We start from the raw sequence: 25,041 nt of genomic DNA, 5'->3' as shown, positions 1-25,041 counted from the left end.
TGAGGTGAATTAATGCCTAAATTAATCCTAATTAACACCTAATGAACCTTAATTAACTCTAAATCCCTTCTCTCCCCTCACCGTCCTCTCTCCTCTCAATCTCACATCTCTTTTTCCTAAATGGTGAACCAACCACAATTTTTCCTTCTTCAAACCATCTTCATCAAACATCAATTGCTAACTCAAATCCCCAAATAATCGAAGCCAAATTTTCGAGTGAATTGAAATCGTGAATTGAAGTTTGATGAAGAAGGGGAGGTTTAATACGATGATGAATGGTGATGATGATACTGCGGCGGCGGTACTGAGTAATAAATTGAAGATGAAATTGAAGATGCCGATGCTGAAGCCAGCAGGACATGAATTCATATTTCTGTTGAAATTGAAGATGCTGAATTCAGACTTCATGTTGCCCCTATTTTCTGGGCTGATTTTTTTGCGAATTTGGGGGTTGGATTCGAAGGACGGAGAACAAAAATAGATAGAGTAGAGAGCATATAGGGTAGCGCAGCAATTAAGAGAGAATACAGAACTAGATTTTCGTTTTTTTTTTTTGTGTGTGTGCAGATTTTCGTTCTCGAATTCGTTCTTCAGCATTTATGTTCTTCTTTTTGGTTCGAGGGAGCATATGAAATTAGAGGAGATTTTGGAGCAACATTTGTTTTTGTATTTTCGTTGGTTTTCCTATTTTAGATTTTGGAGCTGAGTTCTTCGTGAGCATAGAATAGCAGTGGCAGCAACAAGGGGCGAAAAACAGCAGAATTTAGGTATATTAGAGAGAGATTATAGACACTAGAATTCGAATTTGTAGTTTAGATTTTCGATTTTAGGAATTAAACTCTCAAAATTAATATTCTCTTCTTCAATATTATGGGTTTTGTTCTTCAATTTTCAGATGTATTGTTCTTCAATTTTGGGCTTTAAATTCAATTATTAATGGTATAAGTTGTTTGGGCATTTGGTGCAAAAAACTTTATAAATAGGTGTATACTATGCAAAAAGTTTATAAATAGGTGTATTTGGTGAATTATAAACATGACTTAACGGAGGTCTAACGGAAAGTCAAAATAGGGGTATTTGGTGAACAGGTTTGAAAAAATAGGGGTATTCTATGAATTTTGAAACGCGCAGGGGCATTTGGTGCATTATTGCAAACCTCAGGGGCATTTCATGAAAAAACCGTTTTTATAAAGTAGTTTCATACACAAACCTTTCTCTTATTTATTTTTTGTCGTATACGTATAAATTGTATTTCCCCTTACACCTCATAAAATCTGAAAATAAAAAGAAATTGATGCGTATCCGTTTAGTGATGAGGTTCAACTTGGTACTTTATCCAAAAATGTGTATAAAAGCAAGAATAAAACAGATCTTCTTTGTTCACATGAAAAGAACAAAGAGAAACAGGGGAAGTTTGAGAAAGTGTCATGCCCCACTTGAATACTTGATGGAGAAAGAAAGTGATGTGAACCTATACAATTTACGGAAACTGGTTTTGACACACTCGTTGTAATTGAGAGCACGATTTTTTTATTGTCTTTTATACATAGAGCTATAAAATCATAGAGTTGTACCAAAAACAGTTTTCCAATTTATCTTATTCAATTTTTTAGGCTAAAAGATGAAAGTCCATGCTCCTTAATTAACCATCTAATTATAGTAATCTTCCATCTCTATCATCATAAAAGCATAGACAAAATCTTCAAGGAAGTCAAAATCCTTTGAAAAAAAAGTACCAAGTAGATGTATCTTTTTGTGGGATACACTTATAATTTGCATAGGAGGTTCGATTCACTTACAACTTTATAGGTTCAAGTGAAACATCTCACACTGTCATATGTGGTTAATGTACTAATTGGAGTTGCGTGAGTGGTAACAGGACTAAGGTCTCGGGTTCGAGCCTTGATATAGAAAAAATCTTAGTTGGGAGGGATGTTGCCTATCGCGGTACCATTGCAAACTCTCGCGGGAGATAACTCCACACACTGGCTCGCCGCTGAGAATTACTTGTAGTAGACAAAAAAAATGTGGTTAATGTGGGTATAAGTGGGTTTCAACTACATATGTTAAGACTTAAGAGTAATCATTATCGTTACCCGGTGCCATTAAAAACACTCCCACAACAAACAGAGTAAGGGGGATCGGAAGTACGTAACCTAACCTACAAAGGTTGTTTCCAATGGAAGAAGAAAATAATGAGATAGTAAAATGTAGCAACACAATTATGATAAGAATAATAAAAGGGAAGAAGAGAGTTTACTATTATGTCAAAACTAATGATCGATGGGTTGTAACAAAAGGCTAGACAAGACATCAATATATCTAATTGATTTCATATGCGAAGTATGCAAGTTTAATGGGGCATTGTATTTGCAGTAACATCATCTACTCATGTAATTTTGAAATTCACTATTTGGAATTTAATTATTATTATCTTTGACATTATTATTTTTTACTGTTATAAAAGTTTTAGGATATATTCATTATATATTGTTTGAAAAATCAAAATTCGAGTTTCTAAGACTTTTAATCCCTGTGTATATATAATTAAATCACTGTTAATTATTTAAATTAATTAGTTTTTGCACGCCTTTATTTTATTGTGAGAAAACCATGGGCCTCACAATAGAAGGCATGGGATTTAGCACCTTCAGATTGTAGAACACTAATTAATTAAAGTAATAAAGTTGAAATTAAAGGAACAAGTAACTTGACAAAAATATCCTTACTACTATTAGACTGTGTAATCAAGAAAAGAAATGTGATAAAAGAGATGGCATATTGACATTACTCACATTAGGGATGTTAGTGGGGCAGGTTAAGTGGGAGATTCGTCCGTATCCGCTTCAACTAGACGGGGATGGATAAAGGTTTGGTGGTATGGAGAAGGGAAGGGGACATAAAACCATACATGCCATGGGTGATAGGACGAGTATGAGTTTTTAGGTAAAGAATTAAAAACGATTTAAACGTTGACCAACACATGTATTTATTATGCATTTCAACATTACACAAGTACACACAAATTGTAAAGACTGCATACGTCACTGTTCCATACGTACTAACTAATGTTAAAAATTAATCAGGCCTCTCCATTACGTTGCGGAGTTGTTCTCCATTATTCTAAATAGCATGATATGTCTAACTCTAAAGACGGTATATATGAAGAATTAAAAGCGATTAAAACGCCGACCATCACATGCATGTATTTGTCATGCATTTCAACATTACACAAGTACACGCAAACTGTAAAGACTGCATACGTCACTGACTCACTGTTATGTACTAACTAATGCTAAAAATCAATCGGGCCTCTCCTACGTGGTGGAGTTGTTCTCCATTACCCTAAATAACATGATATGTCTACCTCTAAAGACTGTATATAAATAATGAAAACCGATTAAAACACTGACCGACACGTAAATTGTGATACATTTTAATATTACACGTAAACTCTAAAGACTGCATACGTCACCATTCCGTACTAACTAATGTTAGAAATCAATCGGGCCTCTCAATAACATTGTGGAGTTGTGGTGAGTAGGGTAGTTAAACCCAAAGGCATGCAATTAGAGGGGCATAGGCCTAAAGCCCTTTAAACTTGACCAATTATTGGGTACCCTTTTCGCCCCACAACTTTCTTTTCTTTATTTTCCTTTTTTCAAATTAATAATTGGCGGCTGTAGCTACTAAGCCTTTTCCACCAAACAACAACAATATATAATTATAATTATAATAAACTAAAGTTGCATTTAATTTTATAATGTCGAGTTAGTTAATTCTCATTAGATTTCGACTTTATGCTGGTTTTTGTGTTACTATGGAGTACGGATTATCGTTTTACTTGCGTTTCCCTTCAACTTTGTGTTGTGCACCATGATGAATACTCATTGATACATAATGAATATGGAGAAAAAATTTAATGTATGCGTATAAATGAAATATTTTACTATATGTTCTTTTATTTGAACTATTATTTATAAACAAGGAAAAATTGACATGGATAATTCCAAATTTCACTCATTTTCTATAAATAATCTCAACTTTGGATTATTTTAGAATAATCCAAACTTTTTGGGTTACTTCTCAAAATAATCCGAAGTCTTCTTTTTCTTGTCATTACTAAAAAAAAATTGGTCTATTGTACATATGCAATTGATAGTTTGGATTATTTTAAAAATATATACCCGAAAGTTGAGATTATTCCAAAATAATTCAAATTTGGAATTATTTTGAGAAGATGAGTGAAAGTGGGGATTATTTATATCAATTTTTCTTATAAAAAATTATATTCTTTGAATTTGAACTATGTTTTCCATATAAATAATATGTTCTTTGAATTTGAACTATACTACGGAGAAACAAAGTGGTCTGCATTCACAAATGCCCCCAACCCTCCCTAAGACTCTATTCCCTTTATCGTATTCTTATTGCTTATTATATCAGATTAGAAAACCAAACTAAAAAAAGCAAAAAACACTCTTATAATACATTCAAATCAGACTAAACCAGCAAAAACCAGATCATAAATAAAAAACGGATCAGACCAAGTTAAAAGAACAAAACCTTAAATAGTTAGGGTCTAGGACTGGATGATTAAGAATAAAAGAAAACAGAAAGGGTTTGTGGTTAAAAAAAGGAGCAGAAAAAAAAGTAGAGTTGCCGTTAAAAAGAAACTCAAAGAAGCAACAAGTCAGTAGAGTGGCCTGAACTCTGGAGACTAGTCTAGATCTACTAACTAGGACCTATATTCAATCATGATTCATCATCGTTCTTAAGAAAATTATACTGAACTAAAGGGCAACCCTAGTCTATAGTTGTATGATGAAGTAGATAGTAGACCTGATCAAAAGGCGGCCTGGACCGAAGCGAAAAATCATCCCGCATGTCGGGCCGTTTTTTGGTGTCCAAACCCGCTATTTCGGGTCTAAATAGTGATAGATAGTGATCAATACATACATACGTTGTAATTTTAACATCTATCTTGTTTTCGAATACATCTTGAGAGGGTTAAGTGTAAGACGTGAACTCATTATCTCTTCTCAAAATAATAAGAAAAGACCATTGGGAAGACTAGGACGAGAGTTAGGTGTACCAAATGTTATACTCGGTTGTATGTACTTCAACAATTCTCTAATAGTTACAATGTTGGCCGGTATAGGCAGTTATGTATAAAGATTAAGAAAAGGGGAAAATAATGAGTTTTGGACCTTTTAGTTCTCAGTTGGACAGTAGATTAAGCGATACGGATTAGTAAAGGAGAAATAAAGGCAAAATTATAAGTTAAATAGTGAAAAGTCTCTAAAAACGTTACCATTAAAAGAAAGTCGTTTTAGGGAAGTGTTACAACTATTAATAAACAAAATATTTGAATTTCTAAATTAAACATATTTTATTAAAAGCAAACAAGATGAAAGGTGTTCTTACTTATAAGTGGGTTTATACCAATGATGTCTTGGCCTAGTGGTTAAGACTGAGGGCCTGTGTACAATAGGTCTCAGGTTCGAATCCCCCGCCCCCATTTGTAATTTATATTGCCCTTGTGGCTCATTCGCACCAAAAAAAACTTATAAGTGGGTTTATTTTAGGTTTTTTTCTATAGGTCACAAAATCTGATTATTTCGTTTTGAACCAGAAATTTGATAATGATGATGAGAGTGAGGAAGTCAGGAGTTATTTCGTTTTCACTTTTTTGGTTCAACTTACTTAGCCTAAATTAAAAGCCCACTTTCTTTTGAATAAAGGATTCTCTTCCACTAGAGCCTAGACTTGCCTTTTAGCCCCCTTATTTTTCCCTAAAAGGAGGGAATACTATTTAAAAAAACAAATTTGATTAATCTTCCCAACTTTGCTCAATAATATTAGGAATATTACTCTAGGCTTTTGATGTGGCAATCCTCTCTAATCTTAATTTTTTGTGGTGATGAATTTTTTCTATTATTTAATCATAATAATTTTTGGATTTAGTAAGATTTTTAATTGGATAAAGATGATTCTTTCATGATTAGGAGCATTTCATTTAATTAATCCTATTAATTTCACAAATGATATCCATGTCAATATGTCATACATATAAGGGATGATTGCTTCCCGAATTCTAGGTATGACCGTATGAGACATGAGTTTAGAATGATCCAAATCCATAGCATACGTTTGAATCATAATTAAGAACCTTAACTCAAATCCTCAATTCCCCAAAGGTATAAGATTTAAAAACAGAGTGCGAGTTTTACTGATACCATCGTGGTACCTTTCCTGATTCCTAAATTCCCAATCCCAAACCACGTTGCGAACCACCTAGTATCAAATCAAAGGAAAAAGAAACTCGTTCCTAGACTGAACCAATCACATACGGAATAATATTCAAAATCAGGTTTTAAACACATACCACCTTGATACTATTCCTGATTCCTTACTTTGCGAACCAACCGTCCCCTAATCTATGTGGATTCAAGGATGTGTTCGGCTACTAGTGGTAGATGTTAGGTTGTGTGGTTAAACAATAACAATAAATGGTTCCTTTTTATATAACTAAAAAAGAGAATAAATGGACATTTAATGATAACAGAAAATGGGCTGGAAATGGACCAAAAATGCCTGTAAAAAAATGAGGAGCCGCCTACAAAACAGTGGTCTACAACTCCATTTTAATCAACCAAAAGTGGGTTAATGGCAGTTGGCAGTAGAGCTGTCAAAAACTGACCCGACCCGAAAACCCGACCTGAACTGACCGAACCCGTAACCGACCATGACCCGAAATTACGGTAAAACAGGTAACCCGAAACCCGGCCTGTACCCGACCCGAAAAAACCGATAACCGATTTTAACCCGATGTTGTAACACCCGAACCCGAACCCGACACCCGACCCGAAAATGACCGATAACCGAACTGACCCGACCGAACAATGACCCGAACCCGATTTGATACCCGACCCGATGTCAACCCGAAACCGATTGTAACTCGATGAAACCTGCTATTGACCCGACCTGTGAGAACCCGCTACTCGATTTACCCGAGTTATCAATGACATGACCAAATATTAACTTCATTGATATATCTATTTTAAATATTTATTGCTAAATATTGAAAAATTTAACTCTAAAATAAGTTAAACAAAATTTTTTAGAATATAAATCCTTAAAATGTATAGGTTAATTATCAGACCCGAGTTTGACCCGTCCCTGAGAGTGACCCAATCTGAATTCTATTTGATCTGATTATTATCCGATCCAAACTAAGACCCGAACCCGAAAATAACTATGTTGCAAACCGACTTAAACCCGACTCGATAAGACCCGAACCCGAAATTATCTGCTACAAACCGACTTAAACCCGACCCGATAAGACCCGAACCCGAAATCAAACCTGACCGAAATGTGACCCGACTCGAACCCGACCTGAACCCGGGATAGGAAAAAACCCGATATGACCCGACCTGAAATCGACCCGACCAAACCCATACTCAACCCGAATGAAATATTGACCCGACACGACCCGACCTGATCATGACCCGAAACCCGAGATGACCCGACCCAAACCCGACCCAATGACCTGTTTTGACAGCTCTAGTTGGCAGCAGTACTGCTATTACAATATATGCAACAAGTACCAATATTTAAGAACCCCAAATCCTGATTAATTAATTATTCAAGTGTTGCAGAATTATCCAACATTCTTTCTACTTCATAAATTCAGCATTTAATGACTTTCTATAAAGTACCAAGTATAAAGTTTGTATTCCTTCGGCCTCCGTTTCTAAATAATTGTCGCGTTAGTATTCATTAGAGAGGTGATCACAATTCGGGTCATATCAGACTTTAACAAAAAAAACTCATACCGAAACTCATAAATTTGGTGCAGACTTTTCAAGTTGGGCTCACGCTTTGGTCTACAAATGAGGAGACTGTCTAAACCTGCCCTTTTCGGCCTGGCAATGCTATAATTGATCAGGTCTAAGGTTTATACATTAACCTAGTTAAAGGAAAATTAGTTGTTTTATAACTAAAATTATTAATTTAAGGCATTGATTTAAATGCATCTTAGTTATTGAAATTCTTTTGGAAATAATGTTTCTCGCAAATTTTTGGCTATACCCGGGTACAGCCAAAGCTGGCTGTACCCCCATCCAAAACGATGTTGTTTTGTCTTGTTTAAAATGAACATTAATATACTGGTACAAAAATGAACATTTACTGTTTCGGAAATGAACATTTATTTATTTATTTGGAATGAACATTTACTATTTTGGAAATGAACATTTATTTATTTATTTGGAAATAAACTACAAAAATGAACATTTACTATTTCGGAAATGAACATTTATTTATTTATTTGAAATGAACATTTACTATTTTGGAAATGAACATTTAATTATTTATTTGGGAATAAACAATAGAGGCGCTTGTAAAAACATAAAAGACCAATGAAGTGAACAATTTCATTATGAACATTAACCATATATTTATTGTTAACAAACAAATAAACAAGAAAGAACAAATAATTCAAAAAAAAAGAACAAACAATATAAAAAAGAACATAAAATTCCAGAAAAAAGAACAACCAATACAACAATTATGAACAATTTTATGATGAATTTTAAAGCCAACATGAAAGAACAAACAATACAACAAGAAAGAACAAATACTGGTACAAAAATGAACATTTACTATTTCGGAAATGAACATTTATTTATTTATTTGGAATGAACATTTACTATTTTGGAAATGAAAAATTATTTATTTATATGGAAATAAACTACAAAAATGAACATTTACTATTTCGGAAATGAACATATATTTATTTATTTGGAATGAATATTTACTATTTTGGAAATGAACATTTATTTATTTATTTGGAAATAAACAATATAGGCGCTTGTAAAAACATAAAAGACCAATGAAGTGAACAATTTCATTATGAACATTAACCGTATATTTATTGTGAACAAACAAATAAACAAGAAAGAAAAAATAATTCAACAAAAAAGAACAAACAATATAAAAAAAAACATAAAATTCCAGAAAAAAGAACAAACAATACAACAATTATGAACAATTTTATGATGAATTTTAAAACCAACATGAAAGAACAAACAATACAACAATAAGTTTGATGAATGAATTTAAAAAACAACAAGAAAGAACAAATAGTACAACAAAAAAGAACAAACAATACAAAAAGAAAGAATAAAAGATTAATGAAGAGTTTAATTATGAACATTAACCATATGATTATTATAAGCAAACAAATAAACAAGAAAGAACAAACAATATAAAAAAGAACATAAAAATCCAGAAGAAAGAACAAAAAATACAACAATTATGAAAATTTTATGATGAATTTAAAAAACAACATGAAAGAACAAACAGTACAACAAGAACAAACAGTACAACAAGAAAGAACAAACAGTACAATAAGAATGAACAAACAGTACAATAAAAAAGAACAAACAGTCGACAAGAATGAACAAACAATATGAGCGCGTTGTTTTTGGGGGTACAGCCAGAGCTGGCTGGACCCGGGTACAGCCAGAGCTGGCTGGACCCGGGTACAGCAGTTATCAATTGAATGTTTCTCCTCTTCTCTTGAAAGTGCTCTAATGTCCATCTATTATGCACATATGTTATGTTTGGGCCTGAGTGATGCATGCAAAAATGTTATGCTTGGGCCTTGGATAGTGTTTTTGTGTGTTATGAATAGCCCAAATAGGATAAACAAAAAACCAAAGAAAAAACAAAATTTATCACGCTCGGTGGGACTCGAACCCACAATCCTTTGATTAGAAGTCAAATGCCTTATCCATTAGGCCACGAGCGCTTGTTGTTGTAAAGATTCTCTGATTAATAATATAATAGCCTCTTTGGAAATAAGCTAAGTATCAATGAATAAGGAATTTAGTTTTAGTTTCATAGCCATACGTCCCTAATTAAACTTATCCTATATTAAAAAAAGTTTAGCTACGAGTATTGGGTATTAGAGGCGAGTTAAAATCTCGGATAATAAACAAGGAATCGGTCACAACCGTTGTAGATCAAATTTTGTAGAATCATAACCGGTTGTGAGCTCGTTTACCTGATAATAACTTTCTTTTTATAAAGATTATGATGCGTTTACGTAGTTAATGAGTCCCCAAATTAACTTTCTTTCTATATAGATTTGTTGAGGAAGTTCCTTCCCAACCTAGATATAAATCGTTGTAAGAATTCTAGTTTGCACCCTCTTGAGGAGGTTCTCCAAGTGTCTTTTCTTTTCTTCTTAAATTACCTTTAAAAAGAATAAAATTCATGGTTTTATATGGAGTACTAATTTTCTAAAACTTCTTATTACAGTAGGATTCAGAAACAATCCTAAATTGTAACCTATTGCCAGTAAGATTATTATAGCATTACCAGTAAGATTAGACTATAAGAACAAAATGAAATTGCAATTTGAAATTGAGACAGTGTACAAGAAAACACCTATTCATTTCCTCAAAAATTCGACTCTATTACTCGAGAATCGAGTATCGAACTGTTGCTGCTTCTGTGCAAAATTGAATTGATCTATAGGATATGGACATACTGACATTACATGTAGTTATGCATTCTAACTTCTAACAAAAAAACTATAATTTCCCTATCATCAGTTTATCACACTTGATATACAACCAAAACTGCAGAATACATTGGTTCTGGAACGAGCGATTCCCTTCAATGATATCCTTAAGAGCAAATCATACTGCACAATTCCTTCAATCTTGTAGCTGATATGTCAGTGAAAGGCAAGATCTTGAAGTTGTCACTTCGCAAGCACCTTAATGCTGTCTGCCCCTTGATTTCCGTGGTCTGAAATTTCAGATCATATCATAGAACAGCATTAGCATTAGTTTCAATCAAGTTTTGGGCAATTTCTATCTAATCCTCTAACTAATAAGTAATTATATTGTACATTTTTGTGTGTCAGCTAGGGTTTAGGGTTTAGGGTTTTTAAAACTAGAGGTGATCAAAATTCGGGCGGGTCGGACTTTATCACACAAAACATCCCCAAACCCATAAATTTGGTGCAGGCTTTTCGGGTTGAAACATGTTTTTTCGGGTCAGGCTCGGGTTTTGGTCTAAAAATTGCATATGTGAGGCTGCCCCTTGATTTCAGTGGTTCGAATTTTGGATCATATCATGAAACAGCATTAGCAGTGAGAAGAAACCCAGTTGTGTAAAAACCATCTATGGAGGACAAGGAAGAAATGAAGTAGCATAGTTTCAATTAAGTTATGCATTTATGCGCGTCACCTAGTGCTTTAAACAAGAATATTAGTATACCAACTTTTTTACAAAGTACCCTACATTTAGCTTCATTCTGTTAAATGAGTATACTATTTACCTTACAAGCTGGATTCTTCATATCGCAAATCCACTTTTTTGAAGGAACACAATCAATATAGTGGCACCAACTGCAGTACTTGTTGACATCTATGCTGCTTAGGGCTGCTACAACGAGGCCAGCTACCCTGCATTAGGAATCAGAACCTCATATTAGATCAAAAGATTTACGTGTTTGATTTGTTTACACCAAGTTACCAATCAGAAAAAAGATCTCACATGACGATAAACAAGAAAAGACAGACAGTCCTTAACACGGGTCTATCCAACTTATCCTTCAATGCCACGGACTTCTTCACACCGTAATCAAATAAGCCTTTGTGTAAAGCTGGCTTCCTAAGTTGTGGAGAGAAAAACAGGATATATCCAAGAAGGATTCCAGTACTAAATCCTGCAATATTTGAGAAGTTATCGACGAAAGGTAGCATTCCAAGAGCGAAATTGATGGAAAAGACCAGGATCAGCGCGAACACAGCCAAAAACTGCACACAAAATGCAGGCATTAAAAAAGTTTAGTACAGAACAGAAACAAAGAATCAAGCAGAAGAAGAAGAATAATGTGTGTAGGGTGAAGAAGAAGAAGAACCTTATCAGCATATGATTTCCAGTCTCGAATAAGCCCTGATACTGAAGCACCAATCAAACCAAAGAGAGCAGCAGAGGAGGAAACCTCAGGGATGTTTCGGACAAAGAGTGTGGCCATCAAACTACCAGCTAAGGCCGACAAAATGTAGATGATTCCAGTCCTCACTGCAGATAAGAAAGAAAGAAAGAACATGAACTGATTTCTAGGATACTTAGGGGTAAAAAAGGCTGTGGGGCTGTGGGCTAGGATGGCCCGAGACCTGCCCCGGCACGAAAATGCACGCCCGAGCACGAAGTCGTGGGCTGGGCCTGGGCTGCATTTTTTTTGGAAAAGGCACAACAAGATACGACATGGCTAGACCCGGCATGAAAAAGGCAAGCTATGTTTAGTAAAATTAGGCTTAGACACGACGGGTCATGGACCTGGGCCGGGCTTGGGCCATGTTTTGAAATTTTCTGCCCGGCTCAGCCCTGTGTGGAGTGGACTTGACATGGGCTCAGCCTGAAGACCGGCCCGGCCCGGCCCACAGCCATATTTATGGGGGGGGGGGGGGGGGGGGGGGGGGAGGACTACGAAATAGGAAGAAAGAAATTTTACATGGTCCATATTTCTGCTCCAGATTAATCCCTATGAAGATAGAACTGGAGAGGCTGACAACAAGGTGAAATACACCAGCATGTAGCAAAGGGGAGGTAAAGAGGCGCCACACTCCATGAATGTTATCCAGATATGTTCTTCGGAGTGCTCCCATGCGATCCAACCTGTAGCCAATCGTTTACAACACAACAGTGTAAGCTTATACTGTATTTTATACATTGCTAGTTTGCTACACCACACTTTATATTGCTCAAATGAAGTCAATATTTAAGGCTCAGTTTACTAGATTGATGGCCATTGTAATTGATTAATCACTTGAATTACAAACCCAAATTCAAAGTTAAACCCTCACATGATATGATGATAAAACAAGCTATACATAATACATGTAAGCAGAAATATCATTGACATAATAAGCATTATAGCACCATCAATAACAAGTTGGTGGTAAGCTTATACTGTATTTTATACATTGCTAGTTTGCTACACCACACTTCATATTGCTCAAATGAAGTCAATATTTAAGGCTCGTTTACTAGATTGATGGCCATTGCAATTGATAAATCACTTGAATTCCAAACCCAATTCAAAGTTAAACCATCACATGATATGATGATAATCCAAGCTATACATTTAAGCAAAAATCTCATTGACATAATAGGCATTACAGCCTTCTAAATTTCAGTCGCACATTGAAGAACAACAAGCTTCATTGATTATTTCAGTCACACATCGAAGAACAACAAGAATTACCACATCCAATGAGCTTCAATTGCAGTGCGGCGATATAGCCTTCTAAATTTAAATTTGACACATCAAATGGAATGTGTAACCAGGTTTCTAGTTCAGTGACAAATTGGTAGATTGGGACAATTTTTTGCATATTATCATTTCTGTAATTCATCTACTTCAGCCAACAAATTCACCAACATTCTACTAAAATGAGAACCAACCAAAAAAATACATTCTCTAAAATTAGCAACTTAGCACATCTTTGTATGAATTACTGAACAGAAAACAAACACATTCAAGAAACTTAACAGGAAAAAAGCAGATAAACCCAGAATCACAGGTTCATAGAAACCATAATAATTCAAGAAATCGCAAAAAGAATCCTAAAAAATCAGAAAAATTGAGAGAGAGGAAAGAGACTAACGCAGAAGAGGAAGGACCAAGAAGAGGGTTCTCAGAGAGAGGTTGAAAGAACATCAAAGTGCAATCTCCATGCGACTTACTCCAGCAATTATTGACAATCATAGTGCAGAAAAACGCAACAAGATGAACAAACACGAAGAGTGAGATCACCCAGGTAGTCTCCTTGTTCTTCGACATTGACCCAAAGAATGGAATCCTCTGTTTTTCCCCTGCTGGTTCCTCAACGACGCCATTTTTGTCGAAATCCTTAATATCAATCTGGGCTTCCTGCATTGTCCAGAAATCCATTGATTTTCCTTTGTGGGTATTGGAGTTTGAACTTGTAATTAGGGTTTTTGGTTGATGATTTCACTTGATTATAGGGTTTTGGTTGAGAATCTGTGATGAAATTAGTTGTGGGTTTAGTCGATTACAGAGTGGCTTGTTGGTGGGGGGGTTTTGTTTCAGGGTTTGTTAGGATTTCAGAGCATGAAATTTGAGAACAAATTTGCAGATTATACTGGGAGTGATGATTGTTTGTGAGTGTTAACTGCTAAGCATCAATATTTAGGAGTCAGCAAGAACTCAATAGAAATGCCAGACTGGAAATAGGCCCTGGTGTCGGGTTTGGGCCGGGTCTCAATCTAAGAAGTAATCCGTTGTATCGGGTCGGGTTAAAATTTGGCTCGATTCTGTATCCATAACCGTTATTTCGGTTCGGGACAATTTTATAACTAAAAATGCAGTTTTAAGTTGCCCAAACCCGCCAACAAAATTTAAACATCGGGTCGGGCCGGCCAGATTCGGAACACAAATGTCTAAACATTATGCACAAAATTCGTAAGGATACCGAGCCGGGTTCAAGTTGATCGGACCTTCTAACCACGCAGTATGGCTCATGTCATGAGTTTTCATGGGGTACATGGGAAGTATTCATAACACTAACGTGTCTATGTCCAAAAAAAGAAAAAAAAATCCAAGATTAAAGGCCAAATTTAGAGATTTCGGGACCCGCACTTGGGAAACTATCAGAATTTGGAAAATTTAGAGATTTCGGGACCCGCACTTGGAAACTATCAGAATTTGGGAAATATATCTGGTTGTCATATAATGCAGGGTGGAAGTGTGGAGAGAAAGTAAAAATCGCGGTCTGTTATGTTTTTACAAAAATCCAATGAAATGGTACATGTTTTAATCGAAATGGTACATATTTTTATCGAAATGGTACTTTATTTTTAATGAAATGGTACATGTTTTTATCGAAATGACACTCTGTTTAACGAAATGGTACTCTTTCTTTAATGAATGGTACTCTTTTTAAAAGAAATGGTGCATATTTGGCGCTGTGATGTGTTTGCTCACACATTACAGCATGCCGCCTCTCCAACCTCGAAGTGTGGAACCTTAAAAACCCACTACTCCTTAGTTGGTGAAGGAAATGTAACTTTTTGCATTTAGATTTGTGACGTGTTCTGCGGTTGGCGTTTGAGGTAAAGAGTAGCATTTTGAGTTATTCAAGACGCTACTTGTAAAATTTGTAAGTGCTTGTCAAGTTAATGATTTAGATAGCGGTTAGCGGTACAAGTAGCGGTTGAGTAGCTTTTATCAAACACTAAAAGTAGTAGCGTTTAAACTTTAAAGGTAGCGAGTAGCGTTTGATAAATGTATACTAAAGTTTTAACAATATTGAATGAAGTTAATTGCTTGATCACTGCATTAGGTAAAAACCTGCTTATGTACAAGAGATATTAGCTATAATTACGTGACTTATTTCCTACAATTCTAATGTAATTGTAGCTCTAATGGATAAACCGTGCGTATCAATTATAATTCTAACGTAATCAATCAATAACTATATACTAAAAGACACACCAATAATGACACATATCATCTCCTGGTTATGCCTTGCAATTTTTTTTATTTGTTTTCAACTCTTTTTTTGTGCAATATTCTACCCACTATAAAATTATTTTCCAATTTGAATACAGTTTAATTTCCTTTAATTAAATTAAAATATTCTTGCAAATATTTTGTAGTTCTATAATTATTAGTTCAGTAGCAATTAAAAGTCAAGTTGGTATCAATTACGAAAGTCATATTTAGGCTCTGTTCTTTTTAGCTTAACTGCAGTTTCATAACTTATTTTACAGTTCAGTTCAACTCAGCTCTAAACAACGGGGACTTATCTTTGATTAAAAAAAAGAAAGAAAAGGAAAGTTATACTTTTTGGCATTGAGGTATTAGACTTAATAATCTAGTTTCCTAATGGTAGTTGCATTAGTATTAGGGTAGTAGGGTTGATCTTGTTGTACTATAAATAATCATCATCAATAATAAATACTTCGTATAAGGGTTAAATGATTAATTTTATACATTATTAGTAATTTTGAAGAAATAAGTTTTATTAAAATGACAAAATTTATCATTAAAAAATGGATAACTTTTAAACTTTTAAACATTTTGATTTACTTTTATACTACCTCCGTTTCAGAAAGTTCTTTACGCTTTGGAAAATGTGTCTAAAGTATAAAAACTTTGACCGTAAATTCTACCAATTATATACATCAAAACGTTACATGTAAGATCTTGTTAGATTGGTTTCGGGATATATTTTCAGAATATTAAATTTTTATAATTTTTTCACATACGAAATTGAATATATTTGTAGTTAAATATTGCATTGGAGTTCGTACAAATAGTAACTGTAAAGATCTTTTTGAAACGGAGTTAGTATAACATTTATTGTACAATCCTTGTAAATAAGAATCTGTGTTAGTATTAGGGTAGCAAGGTTGATCTTCTTTAATTGACAGTGAGGTGAAGCTTCCCCTTCCATCACCGCAAAACGAGTAAGTGTAATTGTTTCTTTCTCATTGTAATTTTGGATGTTGAACTCGCATATATCAATCGTGATATCTTTCAATTGCGATTTTTTCAATGAGTAAGTATAATTGTTTCTTTTCATTGTAATTCTGGATGTTGAACTCATGTATATATCAATCGTGATGTCTTTCAATTGCGATTTTTTTTCAATTTAGGGCTTTTCAATTTAGGGCTGCGTAAAAATTGATTAGGGTTAGATGATCTCTCTTTTTTTGAAGATGAAAAAACGAAATTGAGAGTTTGTACCTTGTATTTTAGCTGTGGACTTGTGTCTTCTACCTTCTAATAGTTGAAAGTTGATATCTTTATGACTGATTTAAGGATTGTACATATAATTTATTAGGTGTGGATGATCAAAAAATATCAGGGCTTTACCTTGAAAGCAAAATTTGGAGTTGATGCTTGTGTTTTAGCTGTGTGTTTTAGCACCCTGTTTTTAAATGAACATGTAGTTCAAATACAAACAACATATTGTTCATACCCAAAAAACATATAGTAAATGAATATATAGTTCAAATATTTCACTTATACATGTACATTGAAATCATTATTCATGTTATAGATGTTCAATGAATGTTCATCAATGTGCACAATGAGCACTGCATACCCGGGTGTATAATCAAAATTGTGTAGTTGCTATGTTCTTGCGTTTTAGTGTTTAGTTTCGTCTATTTAGAACAATCTTAAATTTTGTGTTTTTAGCTTCACCGTGTGAATGTTTGGTTCATGAATGGCAGGCTGAAGTCGAAAAATACCGGTTGGGGGAAATATACGACGCAAAGGATAAAAGACATTGTTGAAAGGAATGAGCAAGATCCTAATGCTTGTTCCTTTAGTCGCAACCTCGATGTGGCTCGAAGGGCAGCATCTTTCCATTACCCTGCGAAATGTCATGTTAGAGCTACACCAATATTCGAGTTATCGTCCATTACGGTGAGAAAGGATTTATTTAAGAAGCTTGAGGATGAAAATGAGAGTGCATGGATTGAAGTTTATGGTCACATTAAAATTGTGGATGAGGAAAATAATGAACATTTGTTGTTTGACTGTCCTCTTGACAATCCAGAATCTGTCTATTTATCTGACAATGATTCCGTACTTCTTCAAGAATGCTTTTTTGACTACCCATATTGGTCTTATTCTATGCATAAATTCTCTTTGGTTATGCATTTAAAAGATAGGCGTGGAGATGTTGTAATTGCAGATGATGTGAAAGAATTCGATTTGAACTTTATGGATGTTTATGATGTAAATGAAGGTGGTTGGAAGATTAAAACCTCTTTGGGTGGTGGAGGTGGACATGTCTATGTGCAATACAGAATTTTCCCATATGCTGTTTATGCTTTTGTAGATGTTAAATTGTGGAGAATCGTGAAACTCGTATTAGACAAGAAATGGAAAAGCATGAAGCCTCTCGGAAAGGTGAAATGTGTCAGGCTACTGTGACTGGTAAAATTTCTACTACATGTAAGGCGAGGAATAAGAAACGTATTTCACGAGTGATATTTGATGAAACTTGTTACGATCCTGCAAATTTGAGTCCTACTGGTATGCGATGGATCTCTTGGTTGGCCGTTCCAGCTTATTCTCGGAGCCTTAAAATTGAAGTAGACCTTGAGGTAGATGGTGAAAAAATTGGGAGTGGTCAAGTTTTGGATTTTGAGGTCAAAGACATGTCCTATAAGGGAATTGTAAAGGAAATTTTTGGACAGGATTGGTGTATCCTAGTGAGTGTGTACTGGACGCATGCACATTCTTTCCTTGACAAAGAATGTCATGATCAGTTTGCCCGTAAACATGCATCTGTGGAAGTCTGGAAGAGAGTGAAGGTGATTTAATGTTTTCAAACATCTCAACTAGGGAATTACGCATATGTGGTCGTAAGCGTCCAGATAGGATGGCGGAGGTTGGTGCATTTGTTTTTTTTTCACATTACCAGTTACTGTAGTAGTGTAGTCTCTCTTCTCATTTTTTTCATTGGTTTTTTTTTTGATAGGACTTTCCTGATATATATGACCCTAGCTCAGTGCACCCTCTAGATGTGAACATTGAGAGGTAAGTGCTTCTTACACCGATTCATTTGCCTTGTAAACATGATTTCTTGAATTACAATGTTTTATTCTATGAAATGAATTAATTGATAGTCCTATTTCCTTATTTGAACACAAAAAAATTTCCATGTTACACTCATTTGGGACCACAAAACAAAAAGAAAATGTACTTTATTCCTTTTAACATGTACATTATTCTTTTTTACATGTACTATATTCTACTTTTTCATCATCAATGTACATTTCAACTTCACACACACTTAATTCCACTTTTCTTAAAATCCGTGTTTTTAGTCAAACAAGACTATAATTTAGGGACGGATGGAGTATATGCGTTGTTCTGTATGCTTTCTTGATGATCTCTTTCATATACATGCAACCAAGCTAAATCCGGTTGGTTTGCAATCATTTATCCTTTGAACTCTATGTCTCATCCATAAACTAAGGACAATAGTCACAATACCCATTGTAACACGTTGTGATACAAAAAATATCAATTTAGTGTAACACGTTGTACTGTATGCTTTCTTAATTTACGAACTATAGATAAATGTTGGAGACACAAAGTGATTGTGGAACTAACTCTTAGATTTTCTAGGATTGTACGTGATCCTAAACCAATGCTCTCTCCAGACTTCCGACGTCTCGTGGAGATATTTTCGATTTCTGTTCCTCTGCCTCGGGACCAATGTTGGAAACTGTATGGACTAGTTCACTGTTACGATTTATTTCATTCATATGATTTATTTTCATGTAAGGAGGAAGAAAAGGAGAAGTACACTGAGTTGAGTTACTCTAGAAACACGTTACTCCTACAAGAGCCTTGCAGTTCCTACATAGGTGGACAATTTGGTGTAAGTATCATCTTGAAAAATGATCAAGGCTCTGAAATCAGCAAAGGTTGGATTGATTGGAATGACTATCAAGCTAGTATTTGGTACAACAGGCGTGTATGTTCAATCATTCCTGGAAAAATAGGATTTGCAGCAGTTCATTATACAATATTTTCTGATGCAGTTCAAGCTGGAGTCAAGGTAGTTTTGAAATCAAATGATGGTGTTTCTCGCACGATTCGTGGGAAGATCTTTGCTAGGTACAGTGGTTACACATACCAAGCATATTATGAGAAGAAATATTATAAAAGTAAGTTGTATGAAGATTGTGTGGAGGTAAGAGATGGCGAGAGATTACCGTTGCTAAAACCGGTTGTTTCAGTGCCGAAGGATGGTTCACTAGTTCTGGAAATATACATTCAAGTTGGTAAGATTGGTAAGAATCTGAAAGGTGGTGAATATCTCAAGGGTGAAATTACATTTAAGGCTTTTGAAAGTGATTATTTCAATCCTGTTATCCAATCTAGCCAACAAGTCATTCATGGAGCTGACTTTAGTTTATCTGTGTTTGTTTTATGGGGTTGATAAGTTACTCCCTTTTTGCATCATTGTCATTGTTTACATTTTTGTTTGTTCATAATGACTTGATCTTTCCCCCCTTATTTAACACTTATAGAAGCAAGAGTGTATTGATGGTTTTACCCTCATTTGCCTTTTTTTTCTTTTGCATTTTTTTCCTATCAATAGTAAAATACTACGTATCTTCTTTGCCTTTCTTGCTTTGTTCTTTTGGTTTTGGTTTTATTTTTGCTTTTGTTGCTAAGCTTTCCTCCCTCTTCTCCTACAACCAAGATGTTTTCTCTCTCCACCTACACTATTGCGTTCTCTCCTCTGCCAGGGCTTCCTTGCAGCGAGAATGGTGAGGTATGTGAAATCTTATCATCTCCATCAGTCGTTTTATGTCAATTTCTCTTAGTTTCATCATTGTTTTCTTCAGTTTAGGTTTAAGGATCGGATTTAGGATTTATGCAGAGTTTTTTATTTATTTTAATTTGTTGGAAATTTGGATGTGAATAGGTTGCCTTGTGCATGGACATCTTTTGATCTTTGCTTCCATACTTGCATGTTACTATTAGGAATCCCCAGTATAATTTAAAGGGTACATTGTATGGTTGTTTCACGACTGCTAATGGTGCAGGGGAAGTTCTTTTGGACCAAAACTTTGTCAATGACATGAGTTCATCATCTCCTTTATATATTGGCATGAAAGCTAAGAAACTCCTAGAACGTAGTGTCTGGAATGACACATCATTTCTCAGTGTAAGTTTCTGTGATCTGCATGGTATCATCTACTGCTGTTTACTTACTATCATGATGTGACACGGATGTCAGTGGGGTGGGTTTCATTGGAGACCCACCCCACATCCGCCCAAGTAGGCGGGGATGGGGGGAGGTTTGGCCGGTAATGGCCTGATGGGTATAAAAATTGTACCCGCTATGGGTGAGGGGTGCGGCTGTGGATTTTGTGTTGGACCCGCTCCGCTCCATCCCCTCCCGTCCCACTTCATTCCGTCAAGCTGACCCAACTACGGAGTACCATTTAGTACATGAATTTAAAATTTTAAGAAAAATCTTAAGTTGAACAACTTTTTTCTGTTTAGATGTGTTTGTATGTGTTAAACTTGAAGCTTTTCTTTTGTTTGGGTGTTTTTGTATGTACAGTTGATTTCTTATCCTTTGGTAATAAATCTCATGTTTAATTGCCAAAAAAGGTCTGTTTATTGATATTTAGGGATTATAACTTAATTTTATTGAGCATTAATTTTTTCAAGACTAAGAGAAGGACCTAATAGTTGTGCACCCTTTGGTTTCTGATCATTCATTCTTCTTCCTTTCGTGGCAGAGTATCGGAAGTCATGCATTATACTTTACTGATAAATAAAACTGTATTTCACTGACTATAACTGGTTTTTGCTGATTCTCTAGTGATTTTTTCCACGTATCCAGTTACTGAATTTTACTTTAAAAACTCTGTTCACTGATATTTAGGGATTATAACTTAATGGTGTGTACCCTTTATTCTTCCTTTCGTGGCAGAGTATCGAAGTCGTGGATTATTCTTTTACTGGTAGGGGTTGATAGGAAAAGCGGGGAGCTAGTATGCGGGATTATAAATTATCTAACAGAGTACACTGTACACCTGTGCCAAACAATTAGAGACATGGGTGAAGTCATCCCTTGTTCCCAAGAATGTTTCACCAACCATTATCTCACCAGAAGAGTATAAGAAGAGGTTCAGGAAGTTCATGTCTACAGTCTACTCACTTCCTGGCTTTCGCAGTTGACTAGTGTTCTCACAGATCTTCAATGCAAAATTTGTGGCGTCGGAAAAGCCCGTAAACTTGTGGTAAATGGTGTTCAAACCCATGATTAGCACTCATTTGCAGTAATGTTTTTCTTTTTTGCAGTAATAAAACTGATAACTGTGCAGAGATTGTTACTGCTGCTGCACATAACAAGTTAACAACTGGTTATGTTGCGATCATTTTTAGCAGATAAATGTGTATACACACACACACTTTTTTTGTTGTTAATGCTGGAGATGAAAAACTTCTATACACACTGTTAGTTTTGTTGTTTCTGTAAAGAATTGAATCTTGAACAACATTGTTGATTGATAGCCAAATTTTGAGGAGATTGCTGCTGTCTTGATTATGCTTATTTTGTTCACAAATAAGCAGGCCTGAATTCGTTCTTTACTATTTTTTTCTTTTTTTTGCTTTACAGTATTTTACTATAATAAAACTGATACTGTGCACAGATTGTTACTGCTGCTGCACTTAACGACCGGTTATGTTGCGATTGTTTAGGAGGTAACTGTGTATACACACACTTTTTTTGGTTAATGGTGAAGATGAAAAACTTTTATACACACTGTTGGTGTTTTTTTTTTTGTTTCTGTAAAGAACTGAATGTTGAACAACATTGTTGATTGATAGCCAAATTTTGAGGAGATTGATGCTGTCTTGATTGTGCTCATTTTGTTCACAAATAAGCCAGTTTTACCAGTTTGAGTACATCATATATAGAAGTCCAGTTTAACCAGTTTGATCTGCAAGTCCAGTTTTTATTGCTTCAGTATGAGGTAGGCAAACTGGAAGAAAGGTGCAAATTGCTTCAGTTTGAGTGAGGCAAGCATAATTTGTATGCATGGATTTTTATCGTCAAAGGACCAAGTCAACCAAAAGATCAACCTGATGGTTAAAGCCCCTAGTTGTATACTCTATCACGCCTCCTCACATGAAAACCCTTACAATAAACAAAATCGGCCAAAGTGAGTTTTGTACAAAAAAATCCGACTAGAATGATATTTCAGAGCTATAACAGATAGTTTTAACCACCCAATAATCTTTAGGGGTCTTATGGGGTCTTGGTGAAGCATTCGGCCTTTAACCTCTCTGGGCCCCATAATTCAAAACTGAAGGTTATAAGTTATAACACACCAAATTGTGCCAAAATGAGTTTTGTACAAGAAACGGTTGAAATGAACCAAAATATGGTTTATGCACCCGGGTGCACAGTGCTCATTGTTCACCATGTTTTTAAATGAACATATAGTTCAAATACAAAGAACATATTGTTCATATCCAAAGAACATATAGCCAATGAACATAGTTCACATCTATAGAACATATAGCTTAATATTTCACTAGTACATGTACATTGAAATTATTCACAATGTTCTTTAGATTTTCAATAAATGTTCAACAGGGTGCACAATGAGCACTGTGCACCCGAATGTATAATCCAAATTGCGAAATGAACTTTAGAGTGTAATACAAAGTGAATCAAGGTAAATTTCATAGAAGAAGTGAAATATATAGTAGATTGGAGAGGATTATTCTTTTTTTTTTTAGAGATATTACTGGACTTCTAGTGACTAGTACATGTATCGATCGAGTTTTAAACTTGTATCTAGTTAATAGGGTATCGAGTTTTTTTAACTCGCATCTAAAATTATTACGAACACAATTGTTATCTCAAAGATATCTCAATAGTTAAATTCCAATTACAATTTTAATACATTCATCGACATGAGTTTAGAATCATACATCCAGTCATTTTTGAGCCTACTTCCCCATTTCAATTTAGAGTGTCTCCTTATCATGACACATAATTTTAGATTGAACTTTAAAATACAGTATCGATTATTGTTATATTGAAAAAGTAAATAGATTGAAAGATAGTGAATTATTTCTTTTTGATTATTATATCTTGGAAAGTGATTCTTCAAGGATTAAGTATTAGACTACACTATATTTAATTATGTTATTGATTTGGGTGATGTTTGGATGGGGTGTTCGATCTTCTTACATAATTTTAAGTAAGCATTTGAGGAAACAAAAATCGTGGCAACTTAAAATTGTTGATCAATGAAATGACATGAAAGAAAACCATATCCATGAAATAGTTTGTCCGTAACATAATCATAAATGATTTAAAGATCAACGATTGTGATTCTCCACTTACAAACGTACACGTTGGATATTTTGAATTAATCATGTTAATCCTATTTTAATTGAGATTTTTAAATTATGTTGAATTGCTGATCTATGTATACCAAATCATCTTTACTATTCTATCAAAAAAAAATCATCTTTACTATATATTGAAAGGAGTCTATAACCAATTGAGGTTGACATGAGTCGTTAAGGCCTCTTGCTCCTTAACCAAGGTCTCGGGTTCGAGCCTTGGGAATGGAAAAAATCTCAACTGGGAGGGATGCTGCCCATGGAGATACCCATGCAAACTCCCGCGGGAGATTAGTCCACTCGCCGAAGGCGGTGGGAACTCCTCGTAGTAGAACAAAAAAAAAAAAGGAGTCTATAAGAAAGTATACATGACACGTTGCGCTCTGCTTATACACTCTAAGTAATCTTTTTATACATAAAAAATGTCAAACATGGTTTGCATAAGGTTTGAATCCTTGACCTTGATTTTAAACAATAAAGTTTTTACCACTAAGTTATTCACATATTTCATGTTATCATTGCCAAACAAAAGTATATAAATAAATGTGAATGTTATTAATGTAGTAATCCGGGGCATCGCCCGGTCCCAAAAGCTACCTTGTTTCTCAAATACTGCTCCATTTGTTACTGATATACTTGTCGAATGCACAACTTTGATCGCTAATCCAACAATGTTATAAAAATTTGATATAATAAAAATATATAAAAATTTGATATAATAAAAATATATAGTGTTACTAATCCAACAATATAACGGTCTCATAAAAGACTAGTAGACTACTATGATTAGAATACAGAATACTAAATTATCAAAATTAATGTTCTATCAATAATATTAGTGCCGACTATTCTATTTTTGGATGCATTTCTAAGCCAATTGCATTCTCAGTTAATTCACAAGTATAATTATACCCACATTTAAGTATAACTAACTGTCTTAACTCCATTTATTAGTTGTATCAAGGTCGGCTTGCACCATCTAGATGTGTTACTTTTCTTTTTTCCTAAAATTGGAAATGTTAAATCTTATTTTGAAAAGGATGGATGCCTCATATTTAATATGAGAA

General features: G+C 34.7%; 2 protein-coding genes and 1 non-coding gene across 7 annotated transcripts; 1 reads left to right on the top strand and 2 right to left on the bottom strand.

Moving 5' to 3' along the window:
• Positions 1 to 9,744: 9,744 nt before the first annotated feature.
• Positions 9,745 to 9,817, bottom strand: TRNAR-UCU (transfer RNA arginine (anticodon UCU)). Its single transcript has one exon. It is a non-coding gene; the product is annotated as a tRNA-Arg (tRNA).
• Positions 9,818 to 10,443: 626 nt separating this feature from the next.
• Positions 10,444 to 14,251, bottom strand: LOC110783651 (RHOMBOID-like protein 8). The gene is made up of 6 exons (XM_021988322.2): positions 13,698 to 14,251; positions 12,542 to 12,705; positions 11,945 to 12,108; positions 11,578 to 11,840; positions 11,360 to 11,486; positions 10,444 to 10,824 (listed from the first exon to the last, which is right to left on the bottom strand). The coding sequence occupies exons 1-6, from the start codon at positions 13,982 to 13,984 to the stop codon at positions 10,702 to 10,704; spliced, it is 1,128 nt and encodes a 375-aa protein (XP_021844014.1). The 5' UTR covers positions 13,985 to 14,251; the 3' UTR covers positions 10,444 to 10,701.
• A 2,146-nt stretch (positions 14,252 to 16,397) lies between these two features.
• Positions 16,398 to 22,137, top strand: LOC110787666 (uncharacterized). Of its 5 annotated transcripts, none has more exons than XR_008928557.1 (6): positions 16,398 to 16,524; positions 17,296 to 18,464; positions 18,555 to 18,613; positions 19,208 to 20,366; positions 20,641 to 20,762; positions 21,540 to 22,137. XR_008928557.1 is itself a non-coding variant. In XM_056837934.1 (4 exons), exons 2-4 carry the CDS (start codon positions 18,396 to 18,398, stop codon positions 20,025 to 20,027), a joined length of 948 nt encoding a protein of 315 aa, XP_056693912.1. In that variant the 5' UTR covers positions 16,398 to 16,524; positions 17,296 to 18,395; the 3' UTR covers positions 20,028 to 22,137. The 5 variants fall into 5 exon arrangements, 1 of the variants encoding a protein (XP_056693912.1); XR_008928559.1 differs by having other exon boundaries at positions 16,495 to 16,616; XR_008928556.1 differs by having other exon boundaries at positions 19,208 to 20,762.
• The last annotated feature ends 2,904 nt before the right edge of the window (positions 22,138 to 25,041 follow it).

Source organism: Spinacia oleracea, chromosome 2 (assembly GCF_020520425.1).
Source record: "Spinacia oleracea cultivar Varoflay chromosome 2, BTI_SOV_V1, whole genome shotgun sequence".
Classification (NCBI taxonomy): domain Eukaryota; kingdom Viridiplantae; phylum Streptophyta; class Magnoliopsida; order Caryophyllales; family Amaranthaceae; genus Spinacia; species Spinacia oleracea.
The sequence above is the reverse complement of the archived record's forward strand: the minus strand, read 5'-3'. Positions and strand labels throughout refer to the sequence as shown.

What these genes read in the sequence shown, in the direction of transcription:
- LOC110787666 (XM_056837934.1), top strand. Translation starts at nt 18,396, where the DNA reads ATGTTTTCAAACATCTCAACTAGGGAATTACGCATATGTGGTCGTAAG. An exon ending in GTCCAGATAGGATGGCGGAG is followed by an intron (nt 18,465 to 18,554) that starts GTTGGTGCATTT and finishes TTTTTTTGATAG; the next exon opens with GACTTTCCTGATATATATGA. An exon ending in CTAGATGTGAACATTGAGAG is followed by an intron (nt 18,614 to 19,207) that starts GTAAGTGCTTCT and finishes TAGATTTTCTAG; the next exon opens with GATTGTACGTGATCCTAAAC.
- LOC110783651 (XM_021988322.2), bottom strand. Translation starts at nt 13,984, where the DNA reads ATGGATTTCTGGACAATGCAGGAAGCCCAGATTGATATTAAGGATTTC. An exon ending in CTTTTCTTGTTTATCGTCAT is followed by an intron (nt 11,487 to 11,577) that starts GTGAGATCTTTT and finishes TTCCTAATGCAG; the next exon opens with GGTAGCTGGCCTCGTTGTAG. An exon ending in TGAAGAATCCAGCTTGTAAG is followed by an intron (nt 10,825 to 11,359) that starts GTAAATAGTATA and finishes CTGAAATTTCAG; the next exon opens with ACCACGGAAATCAAGGGGCA.